A 20,010-nucleotide genomic window follows, 5' to 3' on the forward strand; every position below is an offset into this window, starting at 1 on the left:
TGTTTGAGGCCATACAGTGCTTTGTTCAGTTTGTAGACGATATCAGGATGTTTTGGATCTTCAAAGCCAGGTGGTTGTGCAACATATACTTCTTCTTCAATCTTGCCATTTAGAAATGCACTCTTTACATCCATTTGATATAGCAAGATGTTGTGATGATTAGCATAGGCTAGCAGTATGCGAATAGCTTCAAGCCTAGCAACAGGAGCGAATGTTTCATCGAAGTCAATTCCTTCAACTTGAGTATATCCTTGAGCCACAAGACGAGCTTTGTTTCTGACAACTTGACCATGCTCATCTTGCTTGTTTCGATATATCCACTTTGTTCCAATAATGTTATGCTTGCGAGGGTCAGGTCGCTTGACAAGTTCCCAAACATTATTCAGCTTGAACTGTGGAAGTTCTTCTTGCATGGCTTGAATCCATTCAGGTTCCATAAAAGCTTCAGCAACTTTCTTGGGTTTTGATATTGACACAAATGAAAAATGCCCACAGAAATTTGCTAGCTATGTTGCTCTTGAGCGAGTGAGCGGACCAGGTGCATTGATGCTGTCAATAATCTTCTCTATTTGAACTTCATTTGCAACACGAGGATGAACAGGACGAAGATTCTGCTCTGGCTAATCATTGTCATCATTGGGAGAATTGTCTTCGGTCTGAGCATTGTCTTCAGGTTGATTTGGTGCAGAGATGATAAGTTCCTCTTCAGGCTATGCTTCAGAGGGCATGATCTCACCAGTTCCCATCAACTTGATAGATTCACTGGAAGGAGCTTCATCAAGTGTACTTGGCAGAATTTCTCTTTGTGAACCATTGGTTTCATCAAATCGCACATCCACTGTTTCAACAATTTTGTAGTGGAAGAGGTTGAAGACTCTGTAAGAGTGTGAATCCTTTCCATAGCCAAGCATGAAGCCTTCGTGAGCTTTGGGTTCAAATTTTGACTTGTGATGGGGATCCTTGACCCAACATCTAGCACCAAAGACTCTGAAGTAGCTGACATTTGGCTTCTTGCCAGTGAGGAGCTCATAGGATGTTTTGCCCAGAAGCTTATGGATGTAGACACGGTTGATGATGTGACAAGCCGTATCAATGGCTTCATGCCAGAACTTTCTTGGTGTCTTGTACTCGTCAAGCATTGTTCGAGCCATCTCGATGAGGGTTCTGTTCTTGCGCTCTACAATGCCATTTTGCTGAGGTGTGTATGGAGCAGAAAATTCATGAGTGATTCCCATTGTATCCAGATAAAGATCAAGCCCGGTGTTCTTGAATTCAGTGCCGTTATCACTTCTGATATGCTTGATCTTGACACCATAGTTGTTCATTGCTCGATTGGCGAATCGTCTGAAGACATCTTGTACTTCAGTCTTGTAGAGAATTATGTGCACCCATGTGTATCTTGAGTAGTCATCAACAATGACGAAGCCATAGAGACACGCCGTTGTTGTGAGGGTGGAGTAGTGGGTAGGTCCAAATAAGTCCATGTGAAGCAGCTCGAAGGGTTGAGATGTTGTCATGATTGTCTTTGAGAGATGCTTGGCCCTTGTCATCTTTCCAGCTTCGCAGGCACCACATAGATGATCTTTCTTGAACTTGACACCTTCGATGCCTATGACATGCTTCTTTTTGACGAGAGTATGCAAGTTCCTCATGCCAGCGTGCCCCAGCCTTTGATGCCAGAGCCAGCATTCTGAAGCTTTAGCAAGAAGACATACGGCAAGTTTTGACCTGCTGAGAAATCTACCATGTATAGATCACCTTTCCTATACCCTTCAAAGACTAGAGATTTGTCAGATTCCATTAGTACAAGGCAACGATATTTTCCAAATATCACAATCATCTTTAAGTCACAAAGCATTGAGACAGACATTAAGTTGAATCCAAGCGATTCAACAAGCATCACTTTATCCATGTGTTGATCCCTTGAGATTGCAACTCTACCTAGACCCAATACTCTGCCTTTACCAGTGTTAGCAAATGTGATTTTACTCTTGTCGGATGGACGTAAGGTTGAGTCCATGAGAAGACTTTGATCACCAGTCATATGATTAGTGCATCCACTGTCAATAATCCATTCTGAAGCTTTTGGTGACATGCCCTACAGTGCAATTAGGAGGATAAGCTTCACAAGGTATGTTGTGAAGCATAAGCATTTTACACACACATGGATTATCACAGTTTAGATCAAGATTTGCACACAGTATGACAGATAAGAGATTCATATGTGGAATTCATGGTAAGTCATTTTATCATGCGTCCCTTTATGTTTTAGGTCCCCAGCAATTATGTCGGACGCCATTGATTGCTGGCTGGAGACCACATTCTGCAAAAGAGAGTTAGTTCTTCTTCACCACCCACATTTTCAGGGGTGGCTTAGAAGCAATGAGTCTAAGTGCAGCATCTGAGAATTTCGGCTTTGAAGCCCTAGCAAATAGCCTTGCAGGAGATGAATGATACTCATGTGAATAAGCAGAGAAGTTCTTAGTTCTACAAACATATCGATTTGAAGACACACGCTCATATTCATGAGTCTGAGTATGATTTCCCTGCAAAACATTGGCGTTAGGGTGACTCAAGTGAGTCTTGTGTTTGCAAGTAGCCGTTGGACCATATGATGCCATTGGTCTGGGGTTTGTCTTCTTCACTGGTGGTGTCATGATGACATTCACTGGAAGATTCTCAAGGAAGCTTTTGGTTACCCAGATCTTCTTCATAGGTGGTCCATTCCTGCAGTTAGTACCAATATACCTGGCAAACACTTCACCATTCTGATTTTTGAACAGTTTATAGTTTGCATCAAAGGATTCATCAATAATAATAATAGGATTAGCACATGTAAATCCAGATAAAGTGGATGGATCCACTGAAGGTTCCTTTGCAGCAACCCATGTGGTTTTGGGATACTGCTCAGGCTTCCAGTAGGAACCATCAGCATTCATTTTCCTCTCGAACCCAACACCCTCTTTCCTAGGGTTTCGGTTCAGAATCTGCTTTTTGAGGACATCGCAGAGAGTCTGATGTCCCTTCAAACTTTTGTATATCCCTATTTCAAGCAATGTCTTCAACCTAGCATTTTCATCAGCAATACTAGTGGTATCCTCCGTAGAGGGGTTAGTAACCACATCAGTAGTTGAAGACAATGAAACAGCAGTAGCAGTGGAACATTCAGCAACAGATGTAGCGTTATCACGCTCAATACATTTTAAACATGGTGGTTCAAATCCATCCTGAGTAACGCTGATGTGTTGAGCAAGGAATGAATCTCGCTCTTTCTGAAGATCTTCATAATCCACTCTTATCTTTTCAAGGTCTAGCTTTCTTTGAAGACATTCAGAAGAAAGCTTCTCATGATCATACAAGAGAGCATTATGTTGATCTTGAAGGGCATCAAACTTAGCATGAAGTCTCTGAAGACTATCAGCCAAAGCTTTTGACTGATCCATTTCTTCACCCAACATATCATCGGTCTTACTTAGCATGTCTTGAACCTTTTCCAAGATTCTTTGTTGTTTAGTGGCAAGGGAAGCAAGTTTGACATAGCTGGGGCCAAACTCATCACCTGATTCATCATCACTAGTTTCAGAAAGATAGCACTCAGTTACCTTAGCACTCCCTGCCATGAGGCATGGTGAAGATGAAGACGATTCAGGTGGAAAGGTCATATCTTTAAGGGACTCCTTGTAGTCATCAAGCCAAGGATCATGACGATTAAGATGACTGTCATAGACCTCAGCAAGTCGGTCCCAGATTAGCTTCGCGTGATTGAGGTGCATGACGTTCCTGAACTGATTTCGGGACAGGCAGGAGCAGATGACATCCTTCGCAGTGAGGTTCAGTAGAGTGTACTTACGAATGTCATCAGCCTCCGCCATCTTGCATAGATCGGTGAGACCAATCTCGGTGACGGTCCACAGTTTGCTGTCCATAGCCATGAGTCGCTTCTTCATCATGGCTTTCCATCGGGGATACTCATGACCGTCAAAGGTGGGGCAAGATACATTCCTCAATCCTGCAGTCGACATAGCTGAAACTCCAGGTGGTTAAACCGAATCACACAGAACAAGGGAGTACCTTGCTCTGATACCAATTGAAAGTGCTAGTTATCGACTAGAGGGGGGTGAATAGGCGATTTTTAGGAAATTCTTCAAAACATGGAAGTTTCAAAGACAAACGATAGAAACAACCTAATTGATATGCAACGGAAGATACACTACAACAAGCAAGCCATAATCAAGTATGCAATAGCATTAACGTTTGAAGATTAATAGCAGCTAGGTAGTAGGATCAGGATGGAAGATAGTATGAAGCCAATCAACAATAGTAGTCAAGCAATGAAGTCAATCGGATAAAACAATAAGCAATGACTTCACGAAGACAAACTCAAAGTAAAGAAGGGAAGAGATAGAACCAGTTGCTTGTTGAGGACACAGGATTTGTTGGACCAGTTCCAGTTGCTGTGACAACTGTACGTCTGGTTGGGGAGGCTGAGATTTAACTCAGAAGACCGTGTCTTCACCTTATTCCCCTTGAGCTAAGGTCACTTAGTCCTCGCCCAATCACTCTGGTAAGTCTTCAAGGGAGACTTCCAAACCTTCACAGACTTTGTTCACTCCGCAATCCACAATGACTCTTGGATGCTCAGAACGCGACGCCTAACCGGCTAGAGGATACACAGTCCTCAAGTGTAATAAGTCTTCAGGTCACAAGACAGAAAGACTTCAGTGATGCCTAACACTCTTTGGCTCTGGGTGTTTGGGCTTTGTCCTCGCAAGGATTTCTCTCTCTCAAATGCTTCGAGGTGGGTTGCTCTCAAACGACAAAAGCCGTATACACACTCTGAGCAGCCACCAATTTATGGTGTAGGGGGTGGGCTATTTATAGCCACCAGGCAACCCGACCTGATTTGTCCAAAATGACCCTGGGTCACTAAGGAGCTGACACGTGTTCCAACGGTCAGATTTCAAACACACACGGCAACTTTACTTGGGCTACAAGCAAAGCTGACTCATCCAACTCTGGATAAGATTTGCTCTCATTGTCTTCGCTCGAAGACATAGGATTTGGGTTGAGCATCACTTCAGTCACTCTGACTTAGTTCACTTGGACCCCACTTAACAGTACGGTGGTTCCTATGACTCAACAAAGAAGAAAGGAAACGACGAAACCACACAGTCTTCGCGCTCCATTGTCTTCACGTAATGTCTTCTCATGTCATAGTCTTCAATATGAATATCTTCTCATACCACCATTGTCTTCAATGTCTTCATACATTTTTAGGGGTCATCTCCGGTAGGTAAACCAAATAAATGAGGGACACTACCTGCGTTATCCTGTAATTCTCACAAACGCATTAGTCCCTCAACCAACTTTGTCGTCAATACTCCAAAACCAACTGGGGTGGCACTAGATGCACTTACACCTCCTCTCGGGAGCGGCGGAGCACAAGCCGGACGGCCGTCTCCTCCTTAGGACCGCGTGGGATGATCCCAGAGTCGACGGATCTGAAGGTGAAGGACTCGGATCCGTTGTCAGTCATGCCGGTGATCGCCGGACAGGAGTTTGGGTGGCGGAAAGGAGCGGAGATTAGTGGAGTGAAGTGGCTAGGGTTTGATCCGGCGAACGGATGGGAAGGAATATATATATGGGATCGGATGGGTCAGTGTGGGTCGGGTCCAACGTGGTGGACGCGTCCGGGCGCCCGCATATCCGCCCCATATTTGGGCTGGATATGAGGGGTGTCAGTCAGCCTGGGCGTGGCTCGTTTGAGGCGCCCGTCTGCGTCGAATTTTTGTGAACAGTTAGTGACCGAACCGTTCACCGGACGTTTGAGGCGGGTTCTGGGCGTCCGGCTGTAGATGCTCTAATTACTTGGCTTCGTTGAGGTTGATTTGAGTTGTCCATAAACTAAAGTGCCGTCTGTTAAGGCTTTGAATATGCATGCGCTCTGTCTGGTACATTGCTGGGACAGAAAATAGAGGAGATGCCGCAGTTTTTGTCGCACGCATTGTTGAGTTTCAGTTGAGTACGGTGGAGCGTTTGTGACTTGGGCGCGCTCTCATTCACTACTCTTTGATGAACACTCCCAAGTAAATTAATATAAGCATCGAAACATATCGGCCGCAACGAAATGTTTCTGCATATCAGCTTTACTTAACCGCGGCCACTCTCGGTAAATTGAGACATGGCAGGAGCGGACGTGCGACGGCACGGAAGCCACTATAAAATATCCATGACGCTCCATCAAGGCCACTATAAAACCCAGACACCATACGCAATAGCCATCACAACTCAAGATACAGAGCTAGCTCCTCGCTATCTCACCAGTCTCCACTGGTTCCTGTACCATCTAGGCACGCCCTTGAACCCAGCCATGGCAAGCCGAGCGCTCACTCCCTTCCAGCTCACTGCAACCCTCTTCGTGGCGCTCCTCGCCACGTGCCACGCCGGCAGCATCGCCGTGTACTGGGGCCAGAACGACGGCGAGGCGTCGCTGGCCGAGACGTGCGCGTCCGGGAACTACGAGTTCGTCATCCTCGCTTTCCTCCCCAAGTTCGGCAAGGGCCAGACCCCGGAGCTGAACCTTGCCAGCCACTGTGACCCTTCGTCAGGTGGCTGCAGAGCCCAGAGCAAGGACATCAAAGCGTGTCAGCGACGCGGCGTGAAAGTCCTGCTCTCCATCGGCGGTGGCGACGGGAGCTACGGCCTCTCGTCCCCTGGAGACGCCCGGCAGGTTGCCATGTACCTTTGGAATAACTACCTGGATGGCGCGTCGTCGTCCGGTCCCCTCGGCAACGTCGCGCTCGACGGCATCGACTTCGACATCGAGCTCGGCAGCGCCAAGTTCTGGAACAACCTCGCCAGGTAAGCTGGAGCAACTAGCTCAACCCGCGCGCCGTCCGAACTAGTCTTGTCGTCGTGTATCGATGTGTGCGTGCTCATGTATATTGGCGCCATGAACACAGGGACCTCAAGGACCTGGGCAAAAACGGCGGCAAGACGGTGCTCCTGAGCGCGGCGCCGCAGTGCCCATTCCCCGACGAGTGGGATGGCGGTGCGATCAGCACGGGGCTGTTCGACTTTGTTTGGGTGCAGTTCTACAATAACGAGGAATGTCAGTTCAGTGCGGGGCGTAAGGCATTCATGGACGCGTGGAAGAAGTGGGAGTCGGTGCCGGCGGGGAAGATCTTCCTGGGGCTTCCGGCCTCCAAGGACGCGGCGGGCACGGGGTTCATCCCTGCCAGCGAGCTCACTTCGCGTGTGTTGCCACTCATCAAGGGTTCTCCAAAGTACGGTGGTGTCATGTTGTGGTCCAAGTTCTATGACGACCGCACGGGCTACAGCTCCGCCATCAAGAGTGACGTGTGATTCTCGTGGCTATATATGTTCATCCCGGCGATGTTGCATGTGGGCATTTGTGTACTATGTTGTTTGCCCTTTTCATGTTTGTGGTTGTATTTTTTTATGTTCATATTCTTTGTTGATGTCTCGGAATTGTTACTGGAGAGCCCAGTGTAGTTGGCACTAGATGGTAGCGGTGTGTATCAGTATTTCAACACAATAAAAATCACGCAATAGTTTGCAAGTTGTTGTTTTATGTTCTCTCCTAAACTATTATGGCTGGCTCTTCTTTCTTTCTTCCTTTTTGCAAAAAGAGAAAACTCGTTGGCCCCTCTATCGATTGATGCACACACTTTCATCTTTATTGTAAATACTACTTTAAGATTGTGTTTGGTTGGATGCAGGGCTATCCCTCCCCGGGATAGGGATAGCCATTTTTACAGTGGTTGCCACCCGTTTGGTTCAATGGCGAGGAGGGACAGGGGCAGTTAGATGCTTTGAATATTCCACAAAAAACAGGTTATCCCCAATCGTGAAAAACTGTCGATCGGCGCTAACCACCCCTACTCCCACGTCGCGGGCAAAACAATTTTCTGTTTATAGGTGCACCTAGCCGATCCCTTGAACTTAGTGGGGTAAAAAAACTGCATATGTTTTGTGTCCTAGTTGCATGAACTTCAAACACTTTACAATATATATACCATAAAACATTCAATTTAAAACATGCATAACATAACCGTTGACAAGCATATATATCATCACGAGTTTCAAATTGATGTCACCTCCACAGAGTTGTTGTAGTAGTCCGCAATTCTCTTCCAAAACATAGCCTTGGTCCAATCGTTGCATCCATTAAGATGTTCATCCAAGCATAGCATAGAGCAACATCCTCGACAAGATTATAGTTGTGAGTTTCTGACCTTGACGACCTCGTGCTTGCTCCGGCCACCTCCTCAACTTCGTCTCCGTCAGCCACCTCCTCTTCTTCGGCCGCCTCCGAATGATCCCAAATTGAATCATAACTGAGACTATATAGCCCATCATAGCCGAGGACTCCAAAGACGCTAAAAAATCGGTTGTGTTCATCTCCACACTACGACAACAAAATGAATGACCCAACAGTTGGAGTCGGTGCTTGTGGCCGGTGGAGCTTTTTCATCCCCAACATTTTTTTCAACGAAGACGGTGGTGCGGGGTGGTTTTCTGGCGGCAACAAGCCAGCGGCGGTGGCCGGTGAGGTGGCAAAAGCGTCTTGGCAATCCATTCTGGCGATTGGGCTAGTCATCGGTGGCGAGGCGACACATGGGAGTGGCAACGGCGAGAATCGTGGAGTCGCGAGGGCGGCAGATAGAGGTGGGCAACTTTTACTCGGCTGAGCAAACGCTGAGTATATTTAGGCGGCTTGGAGGGGATTTTCAGCGGGGAAGTAAAAGTTGTCCTCCGTTATAGGTTTTAGGAGTTTGGCTAGGTGCGACACAAAGAAGCAAAACCAAAATTTTACTCCTCTATAGCTAGATAGGGGATCGGCTAGAGTTGGCCTAAGGGCTAATCTTACCCACCCAACCTAACAAAAAAAAGGCTATCCCTACCCAGCTGGTTGGGGATACCCATAACCAGTCTAGCCCGTCCCTTGGACAAAACACAACCTGGCTGGATGCAGCACCGCCACAATAAAAGTCTTCCACTTTCTCTTTAGGTGTGTGGCTGATGTGTTTGATATCGGGAGTATGTGGTGTTTGGTCTCATGGATCAACAACTCCCAGCCCGGTGGATTGTCTCACAACGTTGCAATCTACTCCTCAGTCGCGGTGTCCATCTTATGGTGGAGTCGATTTTGTGTTGGTCGGTGGTTCTCCAGTCTCGTCCTTTCGTGCTTTGAGCCATCTTCCTTGGCAATCCAACGATGAGAGCACTATACCTTGCAAAGGGTGAGTCCCATGGCTTAATGCCTTTAGCAGAATTAGTTTCGCACCTCTTGAGGTAAGGGATTCATGTGGACCATCAAAACCCTTGAGAAGAGTTTGGCTAGGTGCGACACAAAGAAGCAAAACCAAAATTTTACTCCTCTATAGCCAGATAGGGGATCGGCTAGAGTTGGCCTAAGGGCTAATCTTATCCACCCAACCAAACAAAAAAAAGGCTATCCCTACCCAGCTGGTTGGGGATACCCATAACCAGTCTAGCCCGTCCCTTGGACAAAACACAACCTGGCTGGATGCAGCACCGCCGCAATAAAAGTCTTCCACTTTCTCTTTAGGTGTGTGGCTGATGTGTTTGATATCGGGAGTATGTGGTGTTTGGTCTCATGGATCAACAACTCCCAGCTCGGTGGATTGTCTTACAACGTTGCAATCTACTCCTCAGTCGCGGTGTCCATCTTATGGTGGAGTCGATTTTGTGTTGGTCGGTGGTTCTCCAGTCTCATCCTTTCGTGCTTTGAGCCATCTTCCTTGGCAATCCAACGATGAAAGCACTATACCTTGCAAAGGGTGAGTCCCATGGCTTAATGCCTTTAGCAGAATTAGTTTCGCACCTCTTGAGGTAAGGGATTCATGTGGACCATCAAAACCCTTGAGAAAATCATTCCATTCAATTTTGAATCAATTTCTTACAATATCTTCACATGAGAGCTGAAGGAATATGAGATGCAGATGGCGGAGCATGGGGCGACGAAGATTTTGGAGTATTTGTTTCATCAAAGGCTCTATCGCTTTGTGCATGTTTTGTATTCTTGGTCAATCATAGATTCCTATTCAATCAATAAACCCAGCTATTTGCTAAAAAATGTCTTTTCTTATAACTCCTACCTTCTTTATAATCTTATTAGTTTCTTCCAATTTTCCTGAACAACTGCACGTGAAGCTCCGAACTTTATTTTATTTTCTATGTTTACTCTTACTACCAAATCTCTTTTCATGCAAGTAGCACTCTGAAATTGATTATGAATTAGTATTGTGCGTTGATCACGTGTCCAAATGACATATTCCAGTGGGGCTCCCTTTAGCACTAAATATTATCAGTGTGGCCCTTCCTTGTTCTTACTAAATAATTTTTATTATGTAGTGTTTGGTCTCGTGCTCATTACTCCCAACATTGTCTTCAAACGCTTTCACTCTACTTGGTGATTGTGGTGTCCATCTTATGGTGGCACTGAGTTTGTTTTGGTCGATGGTCCCCCCGGGTCACATCCTTTCGTGCTTTTAGCCATCTTCCTTGGCAATCCAACGATGAAAGTACTATACCTTGCAAAGGGTGAGTCCCATGGCATAATGCCTTTAGCAGAACTAGGTTCGCACCTCTTGAGATAAGGTATCATGTGGATCATGAAAACACTTGAGAAAGTTATTCCATCTAATGTAGAATCAATTTCTCACATTCTCTCCATACGAGACTTTAAGGAATATTGAGATGCGGATGGCGGAGCGTGAGGCGACGACTATTTTGGAGTATTTTGTTGCAACATTTGTTTCATTAAAGGCTCTATTGCGTGTGCTTGTTTTGTATGCTTGGTCCATCATAGAGTTCCTATTCAGTCAATAAATCCAGCTATTTGCTAAAAAATGCATTTTCTTATAATTCCTGCTTTTTAGTTCATGTGAGTAGCACTCTGACATTAATTATGAATTAGTAGTATTGTGCATTGATCACATGTCCAAATGACATATTGCAGTGGGGCTCTCTTTGGCACTAAATATTATCAGTGCGGCCGTTCCTTGTTCATACATATACTAGAAGATACCACGTGCGTTGCCGCGGAAATTCTTTAGAAATTTAGGAGACGTGATGAATTAAGAAAGAAAAAAGTTTGTTGATATTGCAAGTGTAATAGCTGCAATATATATTTCACCGGGCATCAATTATAAGTACTAATGTCTAGAGACTACTCCATATTGTTGAGAAAAAAGCATAGATAACTGTAAGTCTTGTCATGTCATGGAAATTATTACACATGCCCGTATGCATGAATTTATGATGATGCGGTTGTAACTAGGCGTCTATACACAACAAACATCAGTTACGCTTAACTGTTCCAGTTAAGAAGAGGACGCTATGGCACACAACGGGGAGATCAAGAAAGAAACATCATCAAGTGCAGTGGAAATAAACTGTTATATTTTTTTTGGGCATAAATAAACTGCTTCTGCAGACACATATTAGTTGGCACCGTAAGGATGACTAAATTATTACACCAAGTAGTCCGACATCAAGGCAACCAATGTCGTGACAAATCAAGCAGCAAGGCAATGTATGTGCTGCATAATAAAGTGTTGGGCATGGCACAATAAATGGTAACCGATTACTGCTTCTATTTTTGCATGTTTTTTTGGCGTCAGTTACTGCATGCATTTGATGCAGTGGTTCTTCAGTGTAGCTCGGACGACTATGGTGGACTGATCTAGCATATCCAATGGCTAAATTAATTTAGGTGATGTGGCTCAAGGAGAAGGCAAAGAATTCCTTGTAGTGGGGGCTAGCTATTTAGATATAGTAGATAATGCCCAAAACTTCCAATCATGTCCTTTATGATATCAACCTTTTCCCTCCAACTATTCAGTTGCCGGTGCACTTACATTATCCAATATAAAGTTATTGCCAGGTTGGGGATTCGGATGAGTACACAGAACCACCCAATCCATTCGGCATATTGTCCATTTCACAGTCCATTGGTGTTACTAAAATGTTCTATCAGTCATCTAGCTAGGGCCATCCCTGAAAGTTGTTCATCGTCGTGTTTAGCCGTAAAGTTTGGGGGATTTCGGCCTACCCTCCGGAGCAGTTCGAAGATGTGCGAGTCACATGCCGTTGTTTTGTTCAACGAGCAGTCCCGGACTTGTCCACTATGCACTACAGGTTGAATGCATTGAATTGATAATGCAGACACTTTGAGGGCCATTGAGTTGTTTTTCTTCGGTTCATTTGGGTTCCACCACATTGAATTGATAAATATAGACACTTATGCGTCACAATGCACAGCTGACAAGGACTGAAGGAGATCTACACGATTCAGACGAAATGATATGGGTGTCCACTCAGTTCCACCATCTTACTCGTGATACAGGAGAGCACTGTTCGTTGTATTATCAGCGAGCCGCCTCTGGAACGTCAAACTTCCAAGCAGATAAGTACGTAGCAAATTTGGTCATACTCGCGCGTATTGTGGAAAGATGCAGATGCAGCGGCATTGCGGCAGTATTACAGCGCTCTCACACACCGAACGATTCAAACGAACCGAAGAAACTTCATAGGAGAACAGGAAGAATGGTCATCGCACCGCGAGAGATGGATGCAATTGGGCGCGAGATTGGTGGATGCTGCTCTCGACGACCAGCTCACACGGGTCAAAGGTCAACCACTGCCGACAGCGATCAGCTTGCACCGTCAGGCGCGAATATCATACCATACTCGTATCGCCAACGGCCCTGATTGCGACGATAATTAAGCCCCGGATGCCCGCGCCACTCATTCTCCTATCTTCATCCAGAGGTGCATGCCCGGTCAACTTGCGACGGCGTTGAGCAGCCTAACAAATGGTGAGCCGTGGAACGAATCAACGAAGCTACGGCGCCGCTGCCTCCGCACAACTCGCCGAGTTCTACTGGCTATCTATATATACATGGACCAAGAACCTTCTCCAGCAATAGCAGCTCCATTCCCAGCTTCCAAGAGAGCAAAGATGGCGAGCAAGCTGTTTCCGGCAATGCTGCTGCTCACCGCGGTGACAATGGCCGGGCTGGCCGCCGGAGCGCGCGCCGGGGGCATCGCGATCTACTGGGGCCAGAACGGCAACGAGGGCACGCTGGCGCAGGCGTGCGCCACCGGCAACTACAAGTTCGTCAACGTGGCCTTCCTCTTCACCTTCGGCAGGGGCCAGAAGCCGCTGCTGAACCTGGCCGGCCACTGCGACCCGGCGACCAGCGGCTCGTGCACCTTCGTGGGCGCCGACGTCAAGTCCTGCCAGAGCCGCGGCATCAAGGTCCTACTCTCCATCGGTGGCGGCGTCGGCAGCTACGGCCTCTCGTCCGCCGCCGACGCCAAGCAGGTCGCCGACTACCTCTGGGACAACTACCTCGGCGGCACGTCGGCGTCGAGGCCCCTCGGCGACGCGGTGCTCGACGGCGTCGACTTCGACATCGAGAGCGGCGGCAGCGCGCACTGGGACGACCTGGCGCGGGAGCTCAAGAAGTACTCGGGGAAGGGGAGTGCCTACAAGCCGGTGTACCTGGCGGCGGCGCCGCAGTGCCCGTTCCCGGACGCCATGCTCGGCGGGCTCGGCGGCGCGCTCGGCACGGGGCTCTTCGACTACGTGTGGGTGCAGTTCTACAACAACCCGCCGTGCCAGTACACCAAGGCCGGCGGGGCGGGCAACCTGGCGAGCGCGTGGCAGAAGTGGGCGTCGATACCGGCGCGGCAGGTGTTCCTGGGGCTCCCGGCGGCGCCCGCGGCCGCCGGCGGCGCCCGCGGCCGCCGGCAGCGGGTTCGTGGAGCCGAGCGACCTGCTGTCCGAGGTGCTGCCGGTGGTGCAGAAGTCGCCGAAGTACGGCGGGATCATGCTGTGGTCGAGGTTCTTCGATGGGCAGACGGGGTTCAGCGATAAGGTGAAGTCCAGCGTGTGAGCTGATATTGTTAACTGCGCCAGTCAGGAGCACGTCTGATCAACATGCCGACGTGCGAATACTGCGTAGAGTATGTTGCCCTGTAAAATTGTATCTTATCAGAAACACAATAAGATGGCAGGATTGTACGTGTGACATAATTTGCCTCCGTCCGGAAATACTTGTCGGAGAAATGGATCAAAATGGATGTATGTAAAACTGAAATATGTTTAGATACATCTATTTCTCCGACAAGTATTTTCACGAAGTATTTGGTATCCCATATCTCTCTATTATGCCTTTGCATTGACTACACTAACACTACTATTCCAGAATGAGTGTGCTACAGTCAACTGGTTGAATACTTCAATGATGTGCTACTGTTTGCCCGGACATAGCGGGTCAATGAACAATATGGCTACAGAAGAAAACCAGTTGCCGTTTCAGAACCATCAAGAGACAACAAAGATGATGAACTCAAGTGCTCAAGTCCTTTTCAAGGCATGGAACTCAATTTTTTTGGGGGGGATTTTTTTTTTTTTTTGCAAACAAACTCCATATGAACTTTGCAATTGGCATTTTTTTTTGCAGGAAATATATCCTATATATACCTAAGAGAATGATTTCAAATACCTCTAATTATCTCAATATACGTGCTTTCACATCATTAAAATTCTTGAGCCATTAGATTTACTAGTTTGATCTACTTGCATTTGTCCTACACACGGAAATTCTCTACCATGCAACATGTAGTGCATTCTAAGTGAATTTAAATCACATTGCATTTAAATTGTGGTGTGCATAAATTTTCATGTTAAGAGTTTTTACTTGCACAGAAATTTCTCACATAGCTTAAAGCATAAGGACCGAATTAGTATTCTATGCAATATTTAGAAACCATATGCCCAATTCCATAATAACACGAGGGCATCGTCTAGTATATCTAAATAGTTTATCCCTACTAACTCAATTATCTTAATATGCAACTACACCAACTCAACAGCCATCATGGATACTCCATTAAATTATTATTTTTGAGGGATAATACTCCATTAAATTTAATTCTTTCAACATGCCATTATGCAGGGGAAAAGACACACCTTAATATGCACCATGCATGCTACTCATATTCAATAAATATTCCATAACCATATAATAATCAAATTCCTTATATCCAGATTAACATGCCGACGTGGGAATACTGCGTATGTTGCCGTGTAAAGGTTGTATCTTATCCAGAAGCACAATAAGATAGCAGAATTGTATGACATGATTTGAGATTGTATTTTGTGTATCCCAGATTTCTATTTATACTTTTGCGTATACTACACTACCATTCCACAATGATTGTGCTACAGTCAGCCAATTGAATACTTCAATGTATATAGTACTGTATTTGTGACGGCAACGGTCTTCCGTGGCATAGCGGGTCAATGAACAATATGACTACACTAGAGCAGGTTAGGATCCTCTGTTGTAGCATACAGTGCAGTACGATTGTTGTTGTGTGGACCTGGCCCCATATGTTATCTGCACTATAGCACTGTGTGCAGTACTGCAGAGGATCTTAACCCCACTAGAACACCAGTTGCCGTTTCAGAACCATCAAGAGGCAACAAAGAGGATGAACTCAAATGATCAAGTCCTTTTCGAGGCCTGTAACACAATTTCTTTCTCAGCATTATTTTTTGTAAACAAACTCCATATGAACTTTACAATTGGCATTTCAAATCATCCATGTCTAAATAGCTAACTCCCAATAGTTTATTTTTTTCAACATGCAAGTATGTCACCTCAGCATGTAACATGACAGAGAAGAGGCACATCTCAACATACAATCATGCAATAGCCCACCTTAACTTGCAAACATGCCTAAGAGTTTCCATTCTATTATGCTATTTTTATTTAATTAGATATTTTATAACTATGCAATAATAATCAAACGCAATACATCATATGTGTTTTAACTTTACTTCTCATATTATTACTTTAATATATTCATGTCCCATACAACCAAATTTCATTCAAGTATATCGCAGAACATTCCCTTAATAACGTGTGGGGTATCATCTATTAAATAGTATTGTGGCCAAGCAAATGTGTTGTATAGCGCGGGTAACGTACGAAGACTGGTTATTTGGGTTGGTCACATACACGGTCCAATAATGCTCATTTATATATTTGTTTACTACTTTTTCGGTCAAATTTTGCTTTGGTCGTGTTGATCTTTGTCCGCGTTCTTTTATTCTTCTGTTTTTTCTTTAGATTTTTAATTTTTATTCCTTTTACCTTTTCTATTATTTTCCCATTGTTTTAATTATTGTATGCATGACTATTTATAAAAATACATGATAAATTAAAAAAATGTGAACTTTTTAAACTTCAAGAATACCCTTCTAAATTCATGTAAATTTTTTATTCTTGAAGTTCTTTACATTCCTGAAAATTGTTTAAACTTATGATTTTTTTATTTAACATGATGAATAATTTCAATACATGATGAATATTTTTAGAATACATAAAATATATTTACAAAATATAAAAATATAAATCAAATAAGAAAAAGGAAAACTATAAACTATAGAGGAAAACTGGAGGAATAAAAGATGGAAAGAACTAATCGAAACCTAAAATAACTAAACAAAAAATTGAGAGCAAAAAAACACTAGTAGGCCTAGTCGATGGGTCACAATCCAGTGTGAATTGTTGTCCATTTTGTCACAATGAGCAACAAATAAGATTTGCTTGCAAATGATTTTTTGATTGTTTTGTGCCCACTGGCACATAGTAGCCGAATGGCTTGAGTATAGCACATCGCACGACATATTCGGAACCCACAACATGTGAGTTTTCCCGAGAGCCCACACACATATCGCTGATACGACTCGACTTCAAAGGTTAAATGTGACCAATCTACATTTTCGTCCCTGCAAAGGTTATACGCCGGAAAGTTCGACATTAGGGGACAGTTCTTTTGGCAAATTCTCCAAGAATCAGACTCCTCCCATCTTCTCCAAGAATCTTGAACCCTCATTCATCTGACAATCATAGCTAATTTGACTCCAACTAGTTAGGATTGTCAAATGAATGGGGGTTGAAGATTCTGGGAGCAGATGGGGAGGGATCCAATTCTAGGGTAATCAGCTAAAAGCCTACACCTACACAAAACGGGGAACAATGAGGTAACACGCGTGTGCACTCCCTGCGGGCTCTAGCCCATTTATTCTCGGGCATGCACCACACGAGGCAATGGGCCGGAATAATGGCAGATTTGTGATTTTTTTAATATTTTTTATACATTTAAAAAAATGAAAGTTTAAAATAGTATAAAATGAAGATAAAAATATGGCAATAGAGAATCACCTGCATGATTTTTTAAAATTCGAGCGACATTTGAAAAATAGCAGATTTATAAAAATGTTCACAAAATTAAGAAAGTGGTCGTCAATTTTAAAACATTTTTATGAATTTAAAGGTTCATAGAATTTTTCTATGTTAAAGATTAAAAAAACGAAAAGGATATAAGACATGAAAGTCGGACATGGCATGGCGTGCGAAAAATCGAAAGAATAAATCCCCCTCTAAAACCAGGGAGAACATTGGCATGGAAACGACGCACGAGGCTTGCCCAAGAGCGTCGCATATTCCTGGATTTTACTTGCGAGATATAAGCCACGCTCGCCTCTCGTGCCCGAAACATAGGTCGTGGCCCAGTAACTGCGGTTTTGTTCGGGTTGTTTGTTTGTTTGTTTTCAGGGGTTTCCTTTTCTATTGATTTATCATGTTTATCTGGAACAATTATATATTCATTTTTTGTATTTTATTTCCTTTTTTCAATTTGTTTTTATATTTTCCCATGTATTAGAAAATATAAAAATATGTAACTGATTCTGTTATTTCTTATAGATGTTTGAGATTATGTAAAAACACAATATTTGAAACATTATATACTTCTATAAATTTACATGAAGAATTTTCGAATTTTAAACAATTTTTATTATTGCATTATTACTTTTTAAAAATTGCATGAATATTTTTTAACACTCAGTCTTCAAACTTACATGAATGATTTTTTAAATGGATGAATACCACTTAAATTATGAAACAAATTGAAATGCACAAACACATTTTAATTTACATAATTTTTTTTAGAAAAAAGGCTTGAGCACTTCTCAAAATACATAAATTTTTTTCTGATAATGTGCAAATATTTAATAAATTCAATTATGATTCAAAAATTTGTGAACGCTTATTTAAGTTTCTTGGACGTGTTTCAAAAATTCCAGTGGAGTTTCTATTTGCATGAAGATTTTAAAATTGATGTGACAGTTTTCTTTACATAAATATTTATTAAGATACATGAACAGTTTTTGTTAACTTACATGAAAAATATTAGGATATTTTACCCAAAATACATTACTCCCTCCGACCCATATTAATTGTCGCTGATTTAGCACAAAGTTGTACTAAATCATCGACAATTGATATTGATCGGAGGGAGTAATAATTTTTCCTAGACTTACATGAAAAATATTAACATATGTTTACCTACAGTACACTAATATGTGTGAACATAGAAAAATGAACAAAATGTGATATAAAAGAGAACTGAAGAAAAGAAACAGCACTACTTCTTGGGGCCAGCCCAACTTAGGAGGGCGCGTGGGCGAGGCCGCGTTATAATGTAGACGCACTCCTCTGTCCCACGGAGAGCACGCGAAGCATTGTTTGCTGTCTACACCTGCACGACAGCTCGACACCTGTACGGCTGTACCCCTCTGGGATCTGCTTCTTTCTCTCGATGAAGTAGGATATGTTCTGATGCTTCTACATTGCACTAGCACCTTCGTGTCGTCACTCGTCACCAATGGCCATTTCCCAAGGACACCAGCCACTAACGCTCCTGGCGAGGCTGCTACTGGTGCCGCTCAACATCCCACGCCCGTCTATTAATACCGCGCGCGTGCGTGTGCCCTGCCGTTCTCAAGTTGTGATCGCACGGTAGTACTCGCAAGCGAAGTTCTGCTTTCTTTTTGAACCATGGCAACTCTGGGCGCAGCAACAGCGTGCGTCCCGGCCTCCGGCGTCAGGTGCATCCCGACGTTTGCTGCCGCGCCGGCGCCGATCAGGACCGCCCCACGTCCCACCGCCTCTCTGAAGCGACCCACGACGGGTGGCGTGAGGCTGTCGGCGAGGTTCAGGACGGCGGCCGCGACGCACAAGGTGAAGCTCGTCGGGCCCGACGGCGAGGAGACGGAGCTGGAGGTGGCGGAGGACGCCTACATCCTGGACGCGGCGGAGGAGGCCGGCGTGGAGCTGCCCTACTCGTGCCGGGCCGGGTCGTGCTCGACGTGCGCGGGGAAGCTGGCGTCCGGCGAGGTGGACCAGTCGGACGGATCGTTCCTCGACGACGCGCAGATGGCCGAGGGGTACGTGCTCACCTGCGTCGCCTACCCCCGGGCGGACTGCGTCATCTACACCCACAAGGAAGAGGAGGTGCATTAGCTTATAGCTAGACCAAATCGTGCCAGAGTTTTCGTGTCGTGTCCGACGGTTTGGTGTCTTGCACATGTAGGGTGCTGTGTAGTGGAGTAGTATCGTTTCGAACGCTGTATGATTTGTTTGCTCAAAGTGAATAGCATATCGTCAGTTTTGCTAGCTTTTCAACAACTACAAGATAAATACAATAGATTTCACTAAGACAGTTTGGCCGAGTGGTCTAAGGCGCCAGATTTAGGCTCTGGTCCGAAAGGGCGTGGGTTCAAATCCCACAGCTGTCATATTTTTTGGATGTTTGCCTGGATAATACCCTGACGAGCTCGGCTATGGGTCACCTCCTGCTTTTATTACCTCTGCGCTCAACAGCCAACACTTCCCTCATCTTTTTCGGATCATGTCATCGCGAAACCACTCTCATCCCTTCTCAGCAATGTCCAAAAAAAAATCATGAAAGCACCATGTTATCTTCAAAACAATCTTGAGCAACAACTATGTATTTCCAAACAAATTGTTTAGGACAACAATACAATTGATTATGTTTCTAGTCAAATTTCCCAAGGTACACTTGTATGTTTTCTTC

The 20,010-nt window shown here is 44.7% G+C and overlaps 2 protein-coding genes, 1 non-coding gene and 1 pseudogene across 3 annotated transcripts; all 4 read left to right on the forward strand.

The window, feature by feature from the left end:
* Positions 1–6,363: 6,363 nt before the first annotated feature.
* Positions 6,364–7,502, forward strand: LOC123065973 (acidic endochitinase-like). The gene is made up of 2 exons (XM_044489152.1): positions 6,364–6,861; positions 6,963–7,502. Exons 1-2 carry the CDS (start codon positions 6,371–6,373, stop codon positions 7,363–7,365), a joined length of 894 nt encoding a protein of 297 aa, XP_044345087.1. The 5' UTR covers positions 6,364–6,370; the 3' UTR covers positions 7,366–7,502.
* Positions 7,503–12,794: 5,292 nt separating this feature from the next.
* Positions 12,795–14,087, forward strand: LOC123071501 (acidic endochitinase-like; annotated as a pseudogene).
* Positions 14,088–18,841: 4,754 nt separating this feature from the next.
* On the forward strand, positions 18,842–19,593 carry LOC123065974 (ferredoxin, root R-B1-like). The gene has a single exon (XM_044489153.1). The coding sequence runs from the start codon at positions 18,972–18,974 to the stop codon at positions 19,434–19,436; it is 465 nt and encodes a 154-aa protein (XP_044345088.1). The 5' UTR covers positions 18,842–18,971; the 3' UTR covers positions 19,437–19,593.
* A 38-nt stretch (positions 19,594–19,631) lies between these two features.
* On the forward strand, positions 19,632–19,711 carry TRNAL-UAG (transfer RNA leucine (anticodon UAG)). The gene has a single exon. It is a non-coding gene; the product is annotated as a tRNA-Leu (tRNA).
* The last annotated feature ends 299 nt before the right edge of the window (positions 19,712–20,010 follow it).

The sequence above is a fragment of the Triticum aestivum genome, chromosome 3B (genome assembly GCF_018294505.1).
Source record: "Triticum aestivum cultivar Chinese Spring chromosome 3B, IWGSC CS RefSeq v2.1, whole genome shotgun sequence".
Classification (NCBI taxonomy): domain Eukaryota; kingdom Viridiplantae; phylum Streptophyta; class Magnoliopsida; order Poales; family Poaceae; genus Triticum; species Triticum aestivum.

Coding starts and splice junctions, on each gene's coding strand:
- LOC123065974 (XM_044489153.1), top strand. CDS start 18,972: ATGGCAACTCTGGGCGCAGCAACAGCGTGCGTCCCGGCCTCCGGCGTC.
- LOC123065973 (XM_044489152.1), top strand. CDS start 6,371: ATGGCAAGCCGAGCGCTCACTCCCTTCCAGCTCACTGCAACCCTCTTC. Junction 6,862..6,962: donor TTCTGGAACAACCTCGCCAG/GTAAGCTGGAGC, acceptor CCATGAACACAG/GGACCTCAAGGACCTGGGCA.